Raw genomic sequence first — 13,715 nt, forward strand, 5'->3', positions numbered from 1 at the left:
AGAAAAAAAGCTCTTTTACATGAGAATTTGAAGAGATAAAACTTATACATAAGAAAGAAAAAACCAACCTTCTATATCTGTCCAGGAATCAATATCCAGAACTATTATCCATAAGAAATATATTATACTTTTTTTTTTCATTTGTGTCTCTCTCAATTACGTTTCTCATTCTAGCTCACACTATTATCTTCCATTTTTATCACATTTTTTATTTTTAAAGTATATTATATAAAAATTTTATATGAATGAAACTTATACATTTTCAAATGCAGTTTTTTTTTTCACTGAAACAAAAATAGACTTAATGTGCTCTATAAGCCGACCAAGTTGACTTGTCGGCTTCTGCACTGTTCTAATAAACTTTGTGGACCCCTATAGAATTAAATCCAGTACTTTTTTTTTTAATAAAATATTATTTCTTTTAAAATTACCACGATCTATTTATATATTTTTTGAAATAATATTTTATATTTCTTTGAAATGAAAACTAGATAAAAATTGAAAAAATTTTATAATATATTGATAATTTTATTTAAGTTGATGAAAACTTCATTATATATTTATCTTATTATTATTTTTAAATGGAAATGAGAGAGATGCATCACTCAGAATATATCTAAATTTTAAAAGAAAATAGAAATGAAGCTGTCATTGCGAGAGACTAGGACCATGTTTAGAAATACTTCATGAAAATGAAACACTCACAATTCAACTTTTAACAAGCCTATGTAATGGTAATTTTCTGTTTTGGTTTTATTATCTCATATATCAAATTTAAAGGCATGAATTAAAAATGTTAAATTAAAAAATAAATTATATTTACCGTAAAAATCATTCAATTTTTTTTTAACAAATTAAGAACATTTTATGGTTTGTATTTAAGAGAAGAATTTATTTAAACTTTTTACCATTTTGGTAAGTCCATTTTTGTTAACGTATCTTGCATGCCAGATTGATTATTGTCTTTATCCTTCATATTTATTTATTTTTTCTGTGGTGAGAAAAAGAATTGATGTTTAATATTAGAAAAGAGAGAAGTGAAAAAGAAAAAGAAAACCATTTTGACTCCATTATTAGTGTCCAAACTCGTCATCATAACATTTTTGTTCCATTATAAATACACTACCCATTGCAGTCTCTTCTCTCCGTATCTCAAACTCAACACACACAACCTTTGCTCAAACAAAAAACACCAACGTTGTTTTTCCTTTTTCTCTTCTTCTTTTCTCTTCCCATGGAAGGAGGTGTGCCTGAGGCTGATATCTCAGCTTTCAGAGAATGTTTATCTCTTTCATGGAAAAACCCTTACGTTCTTCGCCTTGCTTTCTCTGCTGGAATCGGTGGTCTTCTCTTTGGTTATGACACTGGTAAATAACACAAAAAGGAAAAAATCTAACTTACCATACTCCATTTTTAACCATTTTCTTCTTTCTCTCAGCAAAAAAAAAAAAAACATAAAAAATCCTGTTTTGTTTTTCAAGTTTGATGTAATGAAACAACCCTTTCCTCTGTTTCTCACCCTCTCACCATTCCCACTTTCATCTCCAAGCTTTTCTAAGTTCTAACCACAAAACCAGTCATTTTTTATGTTGGAAACTGCTGTATAATGCTTCTGAATCATGTTAATTACGATAGATTAGTATATTTCAAAAAGGTACATGAGCTTTGTTTTTATGATATGATTAATATATGTACATAAGCAGATAATAATATGATTAGTGTTGCTATTATGGTTTGTTTGTAATTAATTGGGTTGATGATTGTAAGTGCAGGAGTTATATCTGGGGCTCTGTTGTATATCAGAGATGAATTCAAAGAAGTGGATAGAAAAACTTGGCTTCAGGTAATATTAATCGTCTCTGAGACCATTGATGCAGTTTTCAGTCTTTCAATGAATTCAAAATTCTTGTGACTCCAAACCTACTTTCATGGACTTTAATGCCCTTCCTTACATCTTCTCTGTTCTCAGCCACCAACTTGCACAAAAAAACAAACTCATCTTTTTCTATGTTTCAAACACTCATACTATTATAATCCACATATTCCATCCTTTTACACACAATAGAAATAATAAATATATCTTTTTACATACAATTTTTATTAAAATAGCTTCCTCTTTTCAAGAAATATTCTCAATTAAATAAAATAATTATGATGCTCGTAAGACCAAATTAAGAAAAAAAAATATTTCATCATTTATTTTAGGGCAGATTAAAGAGATTAAAACACTAACTAGTTAGGGAAGAAGATGAAAGTTTGTATGTGAAAATCACTTGTCGTTTTTACTAATTTTGAGGTAAGTTTTCGTTTTGCCGCATTTAAATTGAAATTTTATTAAAAAGTAAAGATTTTTGCCACCAGAGTCAACACAGAAAATCGATCCAGTATTTGGTAGTAAAGTTTTATTTTATTTTTTCTAATTTTCATATTTTATTCATAATTTACTGGGAGTGTGAAAACCATGACTGAGTTTCTCAGTGATATATTTTTCTTATCATCTTTAAAGATATATCTTAACTTAGCACGAATTAAGGTTTTTTTTTTCAAGATAATATTATTTAATGTTCGTTCAAGAACTTTTGAATTGCGTGATCCCCATTCACGGGATGAGATCCAGTTAATTAAATTAACTATTATTTAATATGATAATTATCATTATTAAACTGACCCAGTTTTTTTTATTCCTATAATTAACATTGCCCTTGCGTATATCTAAGCCCTGAATTCGGTTAATGCTTGTTTTAAGCTTTATTTCCACATTAAATGAACTGCCGTCATGGATTTGTTCCTTTCACGTTAGGATGCTTTGAAAAATGAACCTACCACAAACCAAATACATGGTCTGTGTTAATCACACTGTAAAATATGAAATAAATGCAATTTATAGTTATAAAAATCTAATTTAAAAATAGTAAAATAGAAAAGTAATATTTCTGGAGATGTGTGCGTATGAATAAATGATTCATGTTTTTTCATATATTATAATACAAAATAATAATAAATTGAAAAAGCGTATGATCACCTGAAAACTTGACATGTGTCTTGTGTCACAATCATGTTTTAGCTGAAGAAATGTTCCGTTGGTCCCGTTGGGGTGTTGGCCTACAAAGCAAAATCGAGCACCAGCTACAGCAACCACTGAAAATCCCCCAAATCCTAATTATATTCTTAACCTGCGTAATCAATCATCAAACAGTTAATTAAGAGAAGGAAGTAACTTGTGGTTCACTTTAATTCTAATTTAGTTCCATTCTTTAATTATTACTAAATGGCCTCTTATCTGTGATAAAGGTCAGATTTTTATATTTTATTTTTTTCAATTTTACTTTTTTCATCTCACTGTTTGAGTTCAATTTCATGGTGTGATGTATAGTATGTGCCAATGAATTGGAATTGTGAGTAAATTACAATTGGGGTGCCAAAAATCTGAAACTGTGGTTCTTTGCTGTAAAAGAAATTTATGGTGATGATGTGTGACTTCTGGTATTCTCATTTTGTGTGAATTGTAAAAAATCTCAGGAAGCCATAGTGAGTACTGCAATTGCTGGAGCAATCATAGGGGCTTCAGTTGGAGGATGGATCAACGATCGATTTGGAAGAAAGAAAGGAATTGTTCTAGCAGATATCCTCTTTTTTGCTGGGTCTGCTATTATGGCTGCTGCGAGAAGCCCAACTGTTCTCATTGTGGGTCGTGTGTTCGTTGGCATTGGTGTTGGTATGGCTTCAATGGCATCGCCCCTCTACATTTCAGAGGCTTCACCAACCCGAGTAAGAGGAGCCCTTGTGAGTCTCAACAGTTTTCTCATCACTGGAGGACAGTTCCTTTCATACCTCATCAACTTGGCCTTCACCAAGGTGGGAAACTGTGCTGTCACTTTTCACTTTCTTACAAATTTGTCAGACATGCCTGATCTATGTTGGGGTTCATTAAATGGTTTTTTTCATACACGGAATTGCCTGAGTGTCTCTGAAGCTGTTCTCTAATGAAAATTTATAGTTTAACCACTGAATCCATGGGGTAAAGAGGGTAACTAGGGTGAAACTTTTCTGATACCGATTGAAAAATAGTAATAAACACGTATAAGGAAGGGCATCCAAATTTTTGTCTTGTATCTCTCCTTATTGATAGTGTTGTTAGATGGGCATTAGCTATTTAATGTTTACTAGGAAAGAAATTGAACATACATGAGAGAATCCATTTCCATTTGCATACAGAAGGTTGGTTTTAAAATTAAAATATGGTGGATCATTGAACTTTTTTCTGGGTGTTCTTTTGTTCAGCTAGTATATGGTAAATGAGTTTGTTCATGTTTTTGTCATTCAGGCACCAGGGACATGGAGGTGGATGTTAGGGGTAGCAGCAGCACCAGCTTTGGTTCAAGTTGTATTAATGTTGACACTCCCAGAATCACCTCGTTGGCTGTACCGAAAGGTTGGATCATCATTCGTTGATCAATTTTTCATTGATATGTGAAACTGTAAATCTTAATTGTTGTTAAATTTTTTGTTCCCACAGGGTAGGGAAGAGGAGGCAAAAGCAATTCTGAAAAAGATTTACTCGCCTAGCGAAGTTGAAGGTGAAATTCAGGCTTTGAAGGAATCAGTTGATATGGAAATTAAGGAATCATCAGAGAAGATCGGCTTGATCAAACTGTTGAGAACCCCAGCTGTGAGAAGAGGTTTATATGCAGGCATGGGTCTTCTAATCTTCCAGCAGTTTGTGGGGATCAACACTGTGATGTACTACAGCCCCACCATTGTTCAGTTAGCTGGTTTTGCATCTAACAGAACAGCACTGCTTCTGTCACTCATCACAGCTGGTTTGAATGCATTTGGTTCAATTGTGAGTATATACTTTATTGACAAGGCTGGTAGGAAAAAGCTTGCTCTGATCAGTTTGTGTGGAGTTGTGTTTTCCCTGGCTATGCTAACTGTCTCTTTTCGAGAAAGTGAAATGCATGCTCCAATGGTGAGTGCCATTGGAACCTCTCAGTTCAACAACACATGTCCTGATTACAAAGCAGCTGTGAACCCTAATGAATGGAGTTGCATGACATGCCTAAAGGCTTCATCATCTTGTGGTTTTTGTGCTGCTGATGACAAGGTACAAATCCATTCCACCCTTTTTCATTTTGCCAACACCATGTTTCAATTTTGCGGTTCACAACACTCTTACCAATTACTGGGAGGGAAGGGCTAGAAAACAAGTTATTTCAAGACCACACATAATGCATATGGCTGGATTTTGCATGTCTTGTTATTACTGTCAATTATTGGGAGGGAAAGCAATGAAACAAGTTATTTCAATTCCAAATGTTGACAATAATTTTGCATTTTATATCCATTGACACTAATTTTTGTTAAATTTGCAGCTTTTACCGGGGGCATGTTTGATCTCCAATGATATCACAAAGAAATTGTGTGGCAGTGATCATAGGGCATGGTACACTAGGGGGTGTCCTAGCAAATATGGTTGGAGTGCCTTAGTAGGCCTTGCTCTTTACATAATTTTCTTCTCACCTGGGATGGGAACAGTTCCATGGGTTGTGAACTCTGAGATCTATCCCTTGAGGTACAGAGGAATCTGTGGAGGAATAGCATCCACAACTGTTTGGATTTCCAACCTCATTGTTTCAGAATCCTTTTTGTCCTTGACAGAAGCTATTGGGACAGCGTGGACATTCATGATGTTTGGAATTGTAGCCGTTGTGGCCATTTTCTTTGTCGTTATATATGTACCTGAGACCAAAGGGGTTCCAATGGAAGAAGTGGAGAAGATGCTGGAACAAAGATCATTGCAGTTTAAGTTTTGGCAGAAGAGATATTCTGGCACTGAGAAGCACTGACTCAAACAAGAACAAACAACCTTGTATGAGTCATGTTTAGTTATTGTAGCTTTAAAATAGTGAATTAAGTGGCTTGTGAAATATGGTATTGACAATGGTTTCTTTGTGATAGTTAGAATTTTAGCCCTAATGTGTATGTAGTTGATTAGTTGGGTTGCTGAAAATCCTTGTGAGAGATCCCTAGAGGATTGATATTAAGCTCTTCTTTATGAACTAATAAAAAAATATTAAATTATTATCTATTGCTTTACATTTTCTTGAAACTTGATCTTCTAACGTAACCATTTTCTATTTGGCTTCTTTTTTCTTCTTTACACCAACTAATGGTAACCCTTTCTGAATTCATATATGATAGATACGAAAAACGAAGTTTTTCTTATTCGTTTTTTTATTAAAATTAATACAAGATTCTGGTATTGGTGGAAGTTAAATGATGAAATTGACATAATAAAAAATAATGTGGAAAAGTTAATATTAGAAAAAGTGTATATTTTATTAGCATACTCGAATCTGGACAAATATAAGTTGCGAGTGTATCTTGATGGACCATTTAGTGTGTGGTGATAATTTCTAATGAATTCGTAACTTCATTCACGCATAGCACAATCATACAAGTCACATAACACGTTTTTTATATTGTGCTCCATTTATTCATTGATGCAAACTACAGATATAAAAATATGTCCTACTATATTTTTGTATTTAATTTATTAGAGAAAGACATGGGTGATAGTTAGAGCTGGTCCAGTTTACAGGATTTCGTCGTGTTCATGAGTTCGAGTAAAACAAAAGTCTATAAGGCCAAAAATTTCACAGATCAAATGCCAACAAAAATTCTTATGGCCCAGGCTAATCTAGAACCAATTTTAAAGTAAAAAGTTTATTTCAAAATAAAATATTTAAAAAGATCTTCCTAGGAATATATTTACTCAATTCAAATTTAAACAATCAATACGAATATTTGGATTTCCAACCTTTCGGTTTCAGAATTCCTTTTGGAATTATGGTTATTGTGTCAATTTTCTTCTGTCATTGGTTTTGTAGCCGAGACCAAAGGATGGAATAAAACAGCATCACATCAGATATTAGCCCCAAAATCACATCACACTCACCTATTAAGGTATTTAATGATGAAGATTTATATACCATATTATTTCTACTCTAAAATCTTAAAATACTAAAGATTTTTAATAGGTTTTTATTATTAATATAAAAAATTTTAATCCTAAACTTTATAACAATGATTTGGTAACTTATTTTCATCTATGTAAGCTTACACTTAATTTTCTACCAATTGGCAGCTAAAACCCTAAAATGGCCCAACCCAATAATTTGTAGCTTGGGCTGCCTATGTGTGAAACTGAATAGTGAAAGAAACCGAGAGTGGTGCGAACGCAGATAACTCCAAATACAGAACGAAGAACTCAACGTCAACACCCAAACCACACAGAAACTTGATACATAGAGATTTTACATACAGATTATTGAAAAATTGAAATACAAAAAGTTTCCTTTTTTTTTTTTTAATAGTATTGGTGCCCTAATCCCAAATAAAACTAAAATGACAAAATCTACCGAAGTCTCGTCGTGCCCAAGGAGAATCTGAAACAGAGAGCATTGTTGGAGGTCATCGTAGATGGTCGGATATGATGCAGAAGTAGTTGTCATAAGGTTTGTACGTTTTCCTTCTTATACATATATGACTGCAATCTACTTTTAATCTTAAATTAAATGTAGATAATATAGTAGTTTACTTTAATTGTGATATGATATTCTTGTCAGAATAATTTTTTTTTTTGCTCACTGGGAATCCTTATGTCAAGAATGCATGTCTTGAAAACTTGTTGCACTCGTTTCATTGGTTTTTTCATTCACACTTGCCAATCAACTTTGTCTATGGCTAACGTCATTATTCTTATTTCTAATAACGTCGTGCCGCACATCTTTAAATTCAAGTGACCAACTTTCGAGCATGAGAATATTGTTTTTGTGTGTGTAATTTCGTATAGTCTTATTGTATGAAATTCTTGAAGTTGATTTCTCTTTTAATGGCATTTCTTAAGCTGGGTACACATTTTCACAAGGGCGTAAATTGTTTATTGGAAAGTCTTATGGATCAAATTCTGTTTAGAAAACTTTACTTTAACATTCATTGTTATGTGGCTGATATATTTGAAGTTTTTTATTAACATAGACGTGCTTTTTTCTTCTTTGGGAAATTTAATTTGTAGTAATATGTCATTGCACCTTTTAGGAATGTTGAACATACAAGATGCCAAACGTATTACTTTCTAGTTTCATTAACTTTTAGTCTGTGTAACTCAGTAGTTGTTATGCATTTCTTTAGTTATTCTAAACAAGCATTATTGTTTTGTATATAATAGTAATTAATTAACCATCTATCTTGCGTTCAAAACAAAGAAAGATTCAATATATACAAGAACTTTAGTACAAAGTTCAATCTCTTCAAATTGGGACTGGAACACTTTTTGGCCAAGTGAAATTGTACCAAGCTTCTTCCCAACTCAAGTCCTGAAATATATCTAATCTAGAGTAGAGAATATTTTTGTTTTGTTCTCAACTTTTCAAAACTATTTATGAATCTTTCATATTGGACCTAACATAGTAAATATGCTCTTAAACAATTCAACTAGGAAATATGATATATTCATAAGTGGACCTTAAATTCTCAAATTAATATAATATAGAAATCTTATGTGTTTGTCTTTTTAATTATATTCCCTTATGGTAGTTAACAGAACCTGCTAAGGATTTCAATAGTTTCTCCTTCGTGCAATTTCAATAGTAATGCATTTTGTTAAATAGAAATTGAAACCCAATGTGATTCTTTAATATAGTTTGGACCTTCAAATTGAATAAATGGTACATTTCTTACCCTATGCAGTTAAGATATTATGGCATGTGCAGAGTCAAACTGAATCTTTTTAAGTCCGGTAACATAATCAAATTATTATGGTAAGTTAAATTTAGGAACCAAATTCCCCCTTCTACGCATTGATTTTAATAATCAATAGTGTTATGTGTAGAGTCTCTAAACTCACTCTAGTCCTTATGACAACATGTTGAAGTATGCCTCTAAATTACCACCCTAAATTGACTTCTTTATATGGTCAATTGTTTCAGCAAAAATTACAGTTATACTCATGCAGCAATAATTCTAGGAAAAATACACCAATTTTAAGAAAATGTTTATTTTGGTAATTTACAGATTACATAATGATATACGGATCTGACCTATGGATTTTGATCTGTGTGTACTCAGTTACTTACAAATTTAGATTTAGTCTGTTCATAATTACATATGCCTAGTTTTATATCTGGTGCAAGAAGGGCTGTCGAGGGAGACAATTTAATAGTTCAGGTTCATCGAAAATCAAGTTTATCATTTATTTGAGGACAAAAAGGTTTGAAATTTAAGGAGTATTAAGATAGTCTTGGTGCATGAATACAAAGAAAGTAACTGAAAAAGCTACAGCATAATCTCAATGTGACTTTATTTTATATATCCTCCACTGGTCTAATCAAAACCCTCCAATTATCATTCACTGTTCTTGTGTAATATCTATCTAATCCAATCTGCATGTTCTTTTTTCTTAAGCAAGCAAATTGATCTCTTATACTTACGGTTACCAGATATTGTTGAAGAAGAGAGATTTCAACAGGTTATATTTGATAGATAAACTACTGTTACAGAATATGAAAGTGGAAGAGGTGAATCGATGTCAGATTCAAGAGTGGTATCCAAAGTTCAATATATGCTCTATGTCTAGACTCAATTTCAAGGTCCAAATTCATGCACACAGCAACAAACATAGGCAACAATGTTATCTCAAAATCTGTGCTGTATGTTTAGACTCGCAATTTCAAGGTCCAAATTCATGCACACAGCAACAAACATAGGCAACAATGTTATCTCGAAATCACATCTTTTGGCCCCGGAGACCCAAGGTTCTCTCACAACCCATTTGGAATCTTTGTTCCAGGCTTGTTCAGATGCTTATTTGCTTCAACAAGTTAGACAAGTTCACACTCAAGTTGTTGTTGGTGGTATGAATGATATTTGCTCACTGAGTTCCAGAATTTTGGGCCTGTATGTTCTTTGTGGTAGAATCAAGGATGCAGGAAACTTGTTCTTCAGGCTTGAATTGTGCTATGCTCTTCCCTGGAATTGGATGATAAGAGGGCTTTACATGTTGGAGTGGTTTGATTTTTCTTTGTTGTTTTACTTCAAGATGTTGGGTAGTAAAGTTTCACCTGACAAATACACATTCCCTTATGTGATTAAAGCTTGTGGGGGTTTGAATAATGTGCCGTTGTGTATGGTGATTCATAACATGGCTCGATTGATGGGATTTCATGTCGACTTGTTTGTCGGTAGTGCTTTGATCAAGTTGTATGCAGACAATGGTTATATTCATGATGCACGACTTGTGTTTGATGAATTGCCCCTGAGAGACACCATTTTGTGGAATGTGATGCTTCATGGTTATGTGAAAATTGGAGATTTTGAAAATGCAATAGGGACTTTTCGTGACATGAGGACCTCTTACAGTAGGGCTAATTCAGTGACATATACTTGTATTTTGTCTATATGTGCTATGAAAGGGAAATTTTGTGTTGGTACTCAGCTTCATGGTCTTGTTATTGGAAGTGGATTTGAGTTTGATCCACAGGTAGCAAATACACTGGTTGCCATGTATTCAAAATGCGGGAACCTTTTAGATGCTCGCAAGTTATTTAATACAATGTCACAAACTGATACAGTAAGTTGGAATGGATTGATGGCTGGATATGTACAAAATGGATTTTCAGATGAGGCTGCACCTTTGTTTAATGCAATGATCTCTGCCGGTGTCAAACCAGATGCGGTCACTTTTGCAAGTTTCCTTCCTTCTGTCCTTAAAACTGGGAGTCTTAAACATTGTAAGGAAGTTCATGGTTACATAGTGCGACATAGGGTGCCTTTTGATGTCTATTTGAAGAGTGCTCTTATTGACATATACTTCAAGGGTGGAGATGTAAAGATGGCATACAAGATTTTCCAGCAGAATACTTTGGTTGATGTTGCAGTTTGCACAGCTATGATATCAGGTTATGTACTTAATGGGCTGAATAGGGATGCTATAAACATTTTCCGGTGGTTAATTAAAGAGGGAATGGTTCCTAATTGCCTAACCATGGCTAGTGTTCTGCCAGCTTGTGCTGCAATGGCTGCTATAAAATTAGGGAAGGAGTTGCATTGTGATATTCTAAAGAAACGACTAGAGAATATAGTTAATGTGGGATCTGCCATAACAGATATGTATGCAAAATGCGGAAGAGTGGATCTTGCTTATGAATTTTTTAAAAGAATGTCCCAAAGAGATAGTGTATGTTGGAACTCAATGCTTTCAAGCTTCTCACAGAATGGAAAACCAGAAATGGCCATTGATCTCTTTCGCCAAATGGGAATTAGTGGAGCCAAGTATGATACTGTGAGCCTATCATCTGCTCTCTCTGCTGCTTCAAATTTACCAGCACTCTATTATGGGAAAGAGATGCACGCCTACGTGATAAGAAATGCATTTAGTTTTGACACTTTTGTTGCAAGTGCACTGATAGATATGTATTCTAAATGTGGAAAACTAGCTTTGGCTAGATGTGTGTTTGACTTGATGGACGGGAAGAATGAAGTTTCATGGAACAGCATCATTGCTGCCTATGGAAACCATGGTTTCCCTAGAGAATGCCTTGACCTATTCCATGAGATGTTAGGAGCTGGGATTCACCCTGACCATGTTACTTTTCTTGTCATACTTTCTGCTTGTGGCCATGCAGGCTTAGTTGATGAAGGCATACACTACTTTCATTGCATGACTACAGAATATGGTATCAGTGCTAGGATGGAGCACTATGCATGCATGGTAGATTTGTATGGTCGTGCTGGCCGTTTGCATGAAGCATTTGATACTGTGAAGAGCATGCCATTCACTCCAGATGCTGGTGTTTGGGGGACATTGCTAGGAGCTTGCCGGCTCCATGGCAATGTGGAGTTGGCTAAACTAGCTTCAGGACATCTTGTAGACATGGACCCAAAGAATTCTGGATACTATGTATTGCTTTCTAATGTACATGCGGATGCTGGTGAATGGGCAAGTGTTCTAAAAATTAGAAGTTTAATGAAGGAGAAAGGAGTTCAGAAGATACCTGGATACAGCTGGATTGATGTTAATGGGGGAACCCATATGTTTTCTGCTGCTGATGGAAATCACCCAAAATCTGTTGAGATCTATTTGATTCTGAAGAGTCTCCTTCCTGAGCTGAGAAAACAGGGTTATATTCCTCAACCATACCTTCCATTGCACCCTCAAATCATGGGCAGGCATTGAAACAAGAATGATTGATTTCTTTCGTATTCTCAGTAATAATCATAGCAAATACTTGATGCAACTCATCATTTTGACATAACTTCTATCCAATCTTATGAGTATGCTTTAAGTTATCTCTTAAGCAAGTTATTACGTTAGAATTATTATTCGAAGGTATATTTCCAATAGTCTCACCCGAATCTAGAATTTACTGGAGAATTGTACCCACATGGTTTATGAGCTTCATGATTGGCTAAATTATTTCAATCATTCTTGTTACTTCTACCTTCCTCTTTAACCCACATTGATGACTTGTCGAACATAATTCTCCTGCTTTTCTCTTTTATTTTTCTTTTTGTTGAATTTCTGCACTCCAATCTCTTTGCCCATTTACCATTTAATAGAAATTTTTGTTATTTTCAAGTATAAGTAGATTCATATCGAAGTCTTGGAAATTTTGTTGACTTTGGTTTGACTGTTGTACTTGTAATGTCCTTGAAATATAGCTTAGGGCATGCTGTGATGGGAGAATTATCAGCGGTATATTCTTCTTTTAGTTAAAGTGTGCAAAATGCAGGAAGAATGAAAAGATCAGCAATAACTCTGTAAGGGCTCTTAATAGAAAAAAATAAGGCCACTGTTTATCATTATTTGAAATTGAGCTAGCAGGGACTTTGCTCTCTTTCATTCTGCTCCTAAAAACTGTATTAAATAGCTTACAATTGCAACGTGTAGAACAAAATATGCCTTCCTGTCTTCTCCATTTTCCTCCAACCGAACAGTTTGCAATTGTTATTATCAAAAGAAGCTGTTAGTTGTCTTAATCAGCTATACCTTAGTTCAGACAAACCTTTGTTACCTTCTAAGATATGCTTTATATTTTGCTTAGGTTGGAACACATTTTCTTACATTAATCTATATTATTTGTTGTAGTTGATGGAGAGGAAGTGACATCAACAGTATATAAATTCTGTATCTATTTTGGTGATGAAGCATTTCATAAACAAGCAAAACAAGAAATTGAGCACAACTAACGTGGCCTATCATATTTGTCCTTTAAGAGGTAATTTTTCTTAAGTCCAAACCTCTATTTAATTCTATCTCAACTCAACAATATGCGTGTTGTTTTTTCTCTGCTGCAAGGAGCGTTGTCTAGGTAGGGAGACAGTTACTAGTTCATGTTTATTGAAAATCAAGTTTATCACTTATTCTTGGACAAGAAGGTATGAAATTTAAGGAGTATTAAGATAGTCTTGGTGTATGAATACAAAGAAAGCAACTGAAAAAACTAGAGCATAATCTCAATGCAGTGCTTGTATCCTATATTTACTTAGGTTTTCCTGCCTTCTCAATGGTGACTTTATTATTATATCCTCCACTGGTCCAATCAAAACCCTCCAATTATCATTCACTTTTCTTATCTAACGTCTAATCTAATCTAATCTGCCTGTTCTTTTTTCTTAAGCCACCCAATTGATCTCTTATTCTTGGTTACGGAATA

General features: G+C 33.9%; 2 protein-coding genes across 4 annotated transcripts; both read left to right on the top strand.

Annotated features, from left to right (window-relative positions):
• Positions 1–1,134: 1,134 nt before the first annotated feature.
• LOC106761964 (probable inositol transporter 2) lies at positions 1,135–6,086 on the top strand. The gene is made up of 6 exons (XM_014645602.2): positions 1,135–1,367; positions 1,773–1,843; positions 3,520–3,855; positions 4,325–4,432; positions 4,517–5,104; positions 5,373–6,086. The coding sequence occupies exons 1-6, from the start codon at positions 1,235–1,237 to the stop codon at positions 5,844–5,846; spliced, it is 1,710 nt and encodes a 569-aa protein (XP_014501088.1). The 5' UTR covers positions 1,135–1,234; the 3' UTR covers positions 5,847–6,086.
• Positions 6,087–7,386: 1,300 nt separating this feature from the next.
• LOC106761963 (pentatricopeptide repeat-containing protein At4g21300) lies at positions 7,387–13,277 on the top strand. 3 transcript variants are annotated; one of them, XR_001375746.2, is made up of 3 exons: positions 7,387–7,517; positions 9,501–12,388; positions 13,148–13,277. XR_001375746.2 is itself a non-coding variant. In XM_014645601.2 (2 exons), exon 2 carries the CDS (start codon positions 9,689–9,691, stop codon positions 12,233–12,235), a length of 2,547 nt encoding a protein of 848 aa, XP_014501087.1. In that variant the 5' UTR covers positions 7,387–7,517; positions 9,501–9,688; the 3' UTR covers positions 12,236–13,123. The 3 variants fall into 3 exon arrangements, 1 of the variants encoding a protein (XP_014501087.1); XR_001375745.2 differs by having other exon boundaries at positions 9,501–12,819; positions 13,148–13,255; XM_014645601.2 differs by lacking the exon at positions 13,148–13,277 and having other exon boundaries at positions 9,501–13,123.
• The last annotated feature ends 438 nt before the right edge of the window (positions 13,278–13,715 follow it).

The sequence above is a fragment of the Vigna radiata genome, chromosome 5, assembly GCF_000741045.1.
Source record: "Vigna radiata var. radiata cultivar VC1973A chromosome 5, Vradiata_ver6, whole genome shotgun sequence".
NCBI classification, from domain to species: domain Eukaryota; kingdom Viridiplantae; phylum Streptophyta; class Magnoliopsida; order Fabales; family Fabaceae; genus Vigna; species Vigna radiata.

Excerpts from the sequence above, each read along its gene's own strand:
- LOC106761964 (XM_014645602.2), top strand. The coding sequence starts at position 1,235 with ATGGAAGGAGGTGTGCCTGAGGCTGATATCTCAGCTTTCAGAGAATGT. Across the intron at positions 1,368-1,772 it reads TCTCTTTGGTTATGACACTG|GAGTTATATCTGGGGCTCTG; the intron begins GTAAATAACACA and ends TTGTAAGTGCAG. Across the intron at positions 5,105-5,372 it reads TTTGTGCTGCTGATGACAAG|CTTTTACCGGGGGCATGTTT; the intron begins GTACAAATCCAT and ends TTAAATTTGCAG.
- LOC106761963 (XM_014645601.2), top strand. The coding sequence starts at position 9,689 with ATGTTATCTCAAAATCTGTGCTGTATGTTTAGACTCGCAATTTCAAGG.